This window comes from Thunnus maccoyii, chromosome 9 (assembly GCF_910596095.1).
Source record: "Thunnus maccoyii chromosome 9, fThuMac1.1, whole genome shotgun sequence".
NCBI classification, from domain to species: Eukaryota; Metazoa; Chordata; class Actinopteri; order Scombriformes; family Scombridae; genus Thunnus; species Thunnus maccoyii.
The window spans coordinates 11,249,637-11,258,242 of record NC_056541.1 but is presented as its reverse complement, the minus strand read 5'-3'; the positions used below and the strand labels follow the sequence as shown (position 1 = coordinate 11,258,242).

The following is an 8,606-nucleotide window of genomic DNA, read 5'->3' as shown; positions in this document are numbered from 1 at the left end:
TAGAAACATATAAAAATAAATGACAACATAAGGATTTAATATAAACATGGCAATTTTCAAACCATTTTCTCTTGGTTTTATATGTTATTTTATGAATGGTATTGATATATAAATGATCTTTTTAAACATTACATCAGAAACAAAAGAAAAGGTTTAAAATATATTCAGGAAAGAAAAATTATGATTTACAGTATTATCACAGTATTATTTCATTTATAGAGATAAACAGTTAAGTGACAAACCAGCAAGTGCTTATACTATATATATATATGTATATATATTATACATACAGTATATACCATTTTTATGATGTTACCCAGAAGTACGAGCTTACTACGAACACCTGAACGCAGCATTTTACACAAGTGTGCAGGAGGACAGCAGCAGAAGTACAGCCGAGTCTGAGGGGTGAAAATCATTCACATCGCTGAATCCAACGAAGGCAACAGCTACAGTTTAAACAGAGAAAAACGTTTTGCATCATGGAAGGCAAGAAAACCATCAACTTCGGCGCTGGGCCCGCAAAACTCCCGCAATCCGTAAGTTTAGATCGTCAATTTGTTCGTGTGTAACGTTAATGGTTTGAGAAAAGCTGTAAGTTAGAAGAAAGTGGCAAGTAAACTGTGTCAAAGGAAAAATGTCACTTTTATTAAGAGATTTTCAGTGATGATGCTTTTGGGGATTTTTTTTTTGCAGGTGCATGCTTGTGAGTCAAACTTTTATGTTTTTTTTTCTACGGTGTTCCCATTTTGAGTCTTGTTTTTAAGTGACATGCAAAATCCAGGATTGACATGTTCACTTTAAATCTGTCTTCCCGATTTTCGCCTTGGGGAACAGACATTTGAGATGTGAGAAAATGACTTGGCTTGGCGTTTATCAGCAGCTCCAACTGGCTGAAAACTGAGAGTTGAGTTGCATCAGCCTCTTTCATTCATGCGGAAAAACCTGCTTCTTTGTGCTTCACTGCCGGCAGAACACACAACCTCTAGATGGCAGAAAAACACACCGATTCTCAGAAAAAATCAATCACAGCTTCCACTTCTAAAACCTTACATAAATGTTGTTTATAGCCAGGTAAAAGCAGCAGCTCGACTAGATCCTTCAGCTAAAATCAGCTGGTTTAGGTCTCTGCAGTTTGATCCCATTACATAGGCTACATTTACAGTACAGTACTGCACTGAAGTACAGTTTTGAGGTATTAATACTTTACTTGAGTATTTTCATTGATGCTACTTTATACTTCCACTCCACTACATTTCAGAGGGAAATATTGTACTTTCTACTCCGCTACACTACTACTATTTGACAGCTTTAGTTACATTTCAGATGAAGATTTGACACAATGGATAATATAACAAGTTTTTAAAATACAAGACATTGTTAAAGATGAAACCAGTGGTTTCCAACCTTTTTGGCTTTTGACATCTTACAAAAAGCAGTGTGTAGTCGTGGTCACATTTCAGATGTCTATGAGTTGTTAACAGCTCCACCAAAAAGTGATTTTTCCCTCTAAACCTCTCACATGGTTTCATTTCAATAAATCTTCAAATGATCCAACATTTCACCAAAAATCAAAGATCAGAGAAAAAACTGAAAGCAGATTTGTGTATCCGAACTCTCCCATTAATCATCTCATGACCCCTCAGATTTATCTGGTGACCTTTTGGAGGGGCCCGACCCCTAGGTTGGGAACCACTGGACTAAACTAGTTAACTTCATATAAAGTAGTTGAAACTAGCTCCACCTCCAGCAGCAACAACAGTAACATGCTGCTCTAACACTGATGCTTCAGCATTAATAATCTAATGATGTCACATATAATAATACATCAGTCAGAGGGACCAAACCACTACTTTTACTGCAATACTTTAACTACATTGTGATGCTAATACTCATACTATATACTGAATGAACTATGTACTTTTACTTAAGGAGGATTTTTCATGCAGGACTTTTACTGGTGATGTAGTATTTTTCCATTGCTATATTGGTACTTTTACTTAAGTAAAGGATCTGAATCCTTCTTCCCATTTGAGGGCTTTAAGGGACATTTCGCCCCAAAACATGACAGAACATTTTTTACGTTGAGTGTTAGAGGTTTTTTTAATCCCATTACCATTTATTGACTCTGCATTTTGGTTTGTGGTGATTGAAGCAACCAATAAACAATAAATAAAAAGGAAAAAATGTGAAAAATTGAAAAATTTGAACAAGGAAAACATCTGAGAGACAAAGCCATGTTCTATGAATATCTCTAAATACATCACTTTCAAATCTAGATGGATTGCATGTTATCTAGATAGGAAACACTACAGATTAGACTTTAAAGAAAAGTGTTTTAATGGTGATTTTTTTGTAAACTACTCCTGTTACTGACTAATTTACATCAAACATTTTGTCACTACTAACATTAATATCTTTTTTCCTACCTGTCAACCCATCATCATTTCTGACAGCTGTTCTAGTCTTTGAAGAGATACTTAACATTTCATCTGATACCTGTTGCAGGTGCTGCTTCAAGCACAGAAGGAGCTCGTCAACTACAGCGGCCTCGGTATCAGTGTTCTCGGTAAGTATAACTACAGGAGAAGAACAAGCACAGTAGATGGATTTTGGTTTCATGCACATTATTATGAGACGATATATAAGTATGATTCTTTATCTTAAGCTGATGTTGACAGACTTTGGAAGATTTAGAAGCTGTGTATATTGATTATTATCAGTTGTTATTACTCTGAGGTTGTTTTTGTTTGTGGAAATGGTATAGTTGTTGTTTTCTGACAATAACAGACACAAAAAGAAGCACATATTTCATATTTCATAAACACTGTCTTTCAACAGTCTTGTCGTAATCTTACATCATTTAGATCATAGCTGGGTAAATGCCGGTGACATTGTCATTAAATAAAAAATGTCTTTGACCTCGATGTTTTTGTTCAAACCAGAGATGAGCCACCGATCACCAGACTTCAACAAGATCCTGAACAAAACCGAGAGTCTCCTGCGAGAGTTGTTGTAAGTTCCTGTTTGTGGTGTCAATACTTGTATAATCCTCTTCACTCCTCTTTCCTCTAAAGAAAGACACAAAGATGCTGCACAGTCATATACTGTGCTGTAGCCCCATCATACTACTCAAAAACCAGGGTGTTCAAACATAATGTTCTCAAAGCAATTTCAACAAACATACCTGTATAAAATATATCAGAAAAAGCAATTTTATTAAACAGATAGCACCATCATCTTGTTATTAAGCAATCCAAGGAAGGTGACTGACCCACTTTTATTCTATTTTTAGTTTGAACATCCACAATATGACATGGTGACCTTTAAACTTGCTTAGGCAGTAACGCAGAAGAATTTTAGAGAGTAACACACAAATTATGGACAAAAGCATGTAGGAGAGACTAATAATTAGCTGTGCATTGACTCCTGATTCTCTTGTGCTCACATGTCAGGCTCATGATGGCTGAATGCCAAACAGGTTTAAGGTGTGGCTGCACCAACGTGGTGTTTGTCAGTCATGGAGGTGTTTTACTCTGCCTGATTATTAACGTAAGATTCATCAGGAATAGCTGATTTTTGAATTTTGAATAATACTTTTCCAAACCAAATCGAGCTATTCTAGTGAGGAAGAAAAGATGAGGGCTACAGTACTCCCATGCAAACTGATGATCACATGTATACGGTTTTGATTCCATATGATTATTTTGGGGGGTTTATTTCAGCATTAAAGTATACATGCTAAAAATTTCACCAATTTGAAATAAATAAAGGTTGGTTGATTGATTTTTTTATAACTCCCTCTCTAATTATATTGTTCATCATATTATGCATGGTGTATGTTGGTGGTATGCAAACTGGTAGAACCAGATGTTGGTATTTTTTCTAAGCCATTCTTAAAGAAAGAGACACCAGTCAGTCAATTTTAATCTACTTTTCAAACGGTATAAATTGTGTTTCACTGACTTGTTCAGCTAAAGTCAAGTCAGGCTTACGTCTTTGCAGTTAGCTGAATCAGTCTGAATTATGTCGTTTAGGAAAGGCAAGTTTATTTGTATAGCACCTTTCAACAACAAGGCAATTCAAAATGCTTTACATGAGACATATAATGCATTAATACAAAATGCAAAAGAAACACAATGTATTATAAAAAAGACACATTTAAATAGAAAATAAAAATAAGCTAAAACTGAACAGGACGGATTCAACGAGAATAAAAATTGCAGTGCAGCTACAGTACAGTGCAAGATATGAATAAAAAGGCAGCAACAAACAGAAAAGTCTTGATTTAAAAGGAGTGAGATTTGCAGCAGAGTCAAGTTTAATCTACTTTTCAAATGGTGTCAAATCCTTCAGTGTTAAACCAATTCTAGGCAAACATTTTACCCTCATCAGCGTATCAAATATTAAGATACTATGTCTACTTTTGAACACTCATATTGATACTTGTGTGTATCAGTTAGTGTAACTATTTGACTTTCTGTGGGTTCACCGCTGCACATTAAGATTATCTCTGTACACAGTATTTAACACGGTGAACTTTTCTCTGTACACAGTATTTAACACGGTGAACTTTTCTCTGTACACAGTATTTAACACGGTGAACTTTATCTGCACAGAAATATCCCGGACAACTACAAGGTGATGTTTCTGCAGGGCGGCGGGTCTGGACAGTTCAGCGCTGTTCCTCTCAACCTGATCGGCCTGAAGGAGGACAAGTGTGCCGATTACCTCGTGACCGGCACGTGGTCGGCCAAAGCTGCGAAGGAAGCGGAGAAATATGGCAAAGTCAACATTGTTCACCCGAAGCTGGATAGTTACACAAGTAAGTGTATGTGTGTGTGAACGAAAACTACTAATGAATGAACGCAGTAACTGCCACTCTACCATCTAATTTCTTGGGTGACATGAAGAATTTTTATTACTTTTAATTACTCACAAAATAGTTTTGGCTCGAGTGAGTCGGTCATTGCCATTCATGTTGCATTAGGACTCTCCCGCTGCAGAATCTGGCTCAGTGTCCGAGGCTGTTGCGTAATAAACAATAGGGCAGAATACCGATGAAAGACTCTGGTATGCGGACAGCCTTTTCACATGGTTCTGTTTGATGAGGGTTTTCAGAGGGGCTCTTCTTTATCCTCATGTTATAAGGCAGCATTACAGTGTAATCTCTATGTAATTTGAAATGTAAAATTCATATATTTTAATTTGTTAAAAGAGCGCAACACAAAATCCAGATCTAAGTATGTTCCTCCTCCTTGCTCGGTCTGGTTTGTATTGAAAAACATTCCTCACAGTCTGCCCTCACCAGAAAAAGGAGTCTCTCACTCCCAGCCGGCCTTTTGTCCTTTTTAGCGCTGACACATCTGGATTTTACCACATTTGCTGAATGGCCAGTGGAAACCAAATGCTCGAGGTGGCATATAGAAGGCAATGGTTCGTTAAATAACCACAAACTGGTCTGAGGCAGTAGAGATGTGAGGTCTATCTTCTTTACACATTCAGGGAAGACATAAATACAACATCCATAAGTAATTCAAGAGCACACGAACAGTTTTTAAAGTCTTTTGTGTTGTGTCATTTCCTCCAGAAATCCCCGACTCCTGCACCTGGACCCTGAACCCCTCAGCCTCCTACGTGTACTACTGCTGCAACGAGACGGTCCACGGCGTGGAGTACAACTTCACGCCAGAAACAAACGGGGTGGTCCTCGTCAGCGACATGTCCTCCAATTTCCTGTCCCGACCTGTGGATGTGTCCAAGGTGAAGTGAAGAATGATGCGAAATATAACCCTCAAAGCACCTTTATTTTTCCTCAAATTTCCAAATCAATCGTTCCAGGAGTCTTGATGATTTTTATTATCCCTAAAAGGGAAATTTTATTGGCTGAAAAGCATCCATGTCTAGGCCCACGTGAGCATGTTAGGATGTAAAACAATTAAAGTTCAGCTGAGTCTGAGATGTCCTAAAAAAAAATCATTATACAGATGATTTATTAAGGTAAAAACAAATCCATTCCTCTTAATTTACAGTCACTTATTGTCTTTTTCCCCCCATTTTTTTTATTGTATAGTTTGGGCTGATATTTGCTGGTGCTCAGAAGAATGTGGGTTGTGCCGGGGTCACTGTGGTCATCGTGCGAGAGGACTTGTTAGGTCACGCGCTGAAAGAATGTCCCATCGTCCTGGACTACAAGGTGCAGGCTGAAATGAACTCCCTGTACAACACACCACCTTGTTTCAGGTACTGACTCTCTATTTTCATTTTTAGAGGTTCTTCTGTTTCTTACAGATTGATCGACAAGAAGTGGCAGCATTTAAAAAAAACGACAATTTAACAATCAAGATATTGTTTAATCAATATATATCAGTCAAGATAATATAAAAACTCTAATTTCTAACTTAATTTTGTTGTAAGAACGATGAGGGAAAACACTAATAACAGTAGATTTTTTAACCAGTTTAATTGTATGTGACTTGTTTTAATCTCCCTCATCAACGTGTGTCGGTTCAGTATCTACATCATGGGTCTGGTTCTGGAGTGGATCAAGAACAATGGTGGCAGCGCTGCCATGGAAACGCTCAACAAGCGGAAGTCCTCCATGATTTATGACATCATCGACGCGTCTAATGGTTTCTATGTGTAAGTATAGCCGCCAACTTTCAGTGACGGATGCTACAAGAGGAGAAACAGTGAAGGTCAAAACTTTCTGGGAAATTTAACAAACTGTCAACCGTTAGTGTCAGTCCAGATCCACAGAATGAAGTTTATATGAACAAATAAAATGTTTGAGTCTATTACACCTTAATCTACATTTATCGATACGCGTAGGGACAAATTTTCTGCAAGTGCCACCGATCTGAAAGATGGATGAATCAATGAAGTCAAACAGAAAAAAAGAGCTCCTAGTTTAAGTTTTTAAAGAGACCGTACTCAAAGAGCATTCTCAAAGTCAGTCAGGTCTATAACGTGCCCCCAAGCCCCCGATACTGTTGCCACTGAGGCCTGGTTTGCAACAGGTGATAGATAGCCCAGTAAGTGATGTATCTGCAGTAAATGAGTCAAACCAAAACTATTACTATGCAATCATGGACTGATAAAGCAAGATATCTATGTTGCTATATTTTTATATGCCAGTGCTGCTCTGTAATAATCATTGCCCTCTACTGTATACTGCGTTGTATTATGAATAAGTTTATTTCTGTTACAAAAGTTTTGTGTGAGTTTTACAGTATGTCTTGTGTGTTTTGAGAACTCAAATCAGGCTCAGGATAACTGGTATAAAGCATGTATACAATAAAACCATTTATCTTAGAAAGAATATTTTATTTATGTTATAGAACTGAGGACTTTCTTTTTCCAGGCTTATTTCAGACTTCAGTTTTCATTATGCCATCCAGTGTTGTGCAAGACTCACCCATCACAATATCTTTGGTGACACTACTGTGTTTATCACAATGTCTCCATGTATATTATCTTTTTTTGCCTTGTAAATTATGCTTTTTAGAGCTCGACTATGTTAAGTTAAACTAAAAATGACTGCAGCGAAGTGACTGTTGTGTCCACCTGTCTAGGTGTCCAGTCGACCCGGCTTGTCGGAGCCGCATGAATATACCATTTCGTGTGGGGAAGAAAGAGGGAGATGACGCCTTGGAAAAGAAGTTTCTGGACGGGGCATCCAAACGTGGAATGATATCACTGAAAGGACACAGGTTAGAGTTTGTCACTATTCAAAACAAACAAAAAGCTATCCTTTTAACCTGAAAAGAAAATGTTCTTCAGGCACTCTTAGGCAGAGGGTGGATACTTCCTCTTGATCTACTTTTTATAACTGGATTTCATAAGATTTCATAAGACCTCAAACCTAACAATTTGTCTCCCCCTGCAGGTCAGTCGGAGGGATTCGTGCATCTCTGTACAACGCTGTAACACTGGAGGACACTGAAGCTCTGGCAGCGTACATGAAAGAATTCATGAAGGAGCATCAATAAAAGAGGCCACGCTAATAGCCAGCTGGCCTTCACACAGTGGCATTTCATTTATTCCAGTACAGTTTAAACAAATCTGTGGTTTACCTCTAGTTTGGGATCCATGTTGGATCTAGATGGTGCACCTTTAGACAGGTGTTTTGTAACACCCTTTCATTGTCCCCAATAAGCTTTAACCTCTCCTTTTTCCAGTAATGTCTTAGTTACGTCTGTGTCTCAAAGAAGTAATATCTTTTATGAATTTGTCGACTAACAGTGCTTTGATGTAAATACTGTAGGTAATTCTTGTTACTTGTTCAAAATATGTTTACATTCCAGTAAATCTTTGGCATACTTACATTTTCAGTGTCATTTCTTGTCTCAACTGCTGTTTTACAAGTGACCACAGTGAAAATGATGATGTGATTCTTACTGCTGAGAAGAGAAGAGAGTTAAACAAAACAACCACACTAAGCTGAGTGTGAGGAGTTAAGAATAGTTACATTATGGTTATTATTTGAGAACATGTTTACTTCTGTAAAAAAAATCACCTCTTCGATCCTGATGGAGGGTTGCATTTCTGACTGGTTTCTCCCACAGTTTGCAATCTGGCAACAGTATTTAATTTATTTTCATTAT

The 8,606-nt window shown here is 37.5% G+C and overlaps 1 protein-coding gene across 1 annotated transcript; it reads left to right on the top strand.

Annotated features, from left to right (window-relative positions):
• The first annotated feature begins 352 nt into the window (after window positions 1–352).
• On the top strand, window positions 353–8,327 carry psat1 (phosphoserine aminotransferase 1). Its single transcript, XM_042421530.1, has 9 exons — window positions 353–539; window positions 2,509–2,569; window positions 2,946–3,015; window positions 4,620–4,825; window positions 5,591–5,763; window positions 6,074–6,243; window positions 6,514–6,642; window positions 7,575–7,712; window positions 7,889–8,327. The coding sequence occupies exons 1-9, from the start codon at window positions 483–485 to the stop codon at window positions 7,989–7,991; spliced, it is 1,107 nt and encodes a 368-aa protein (XP_042277464.1). The 5' UTR covers window positions 353–482; the 3' UTR covers window positions 7,992–8,327.
• Window positions 8,328–8,606: the final 279 nt, after the last annotated feature.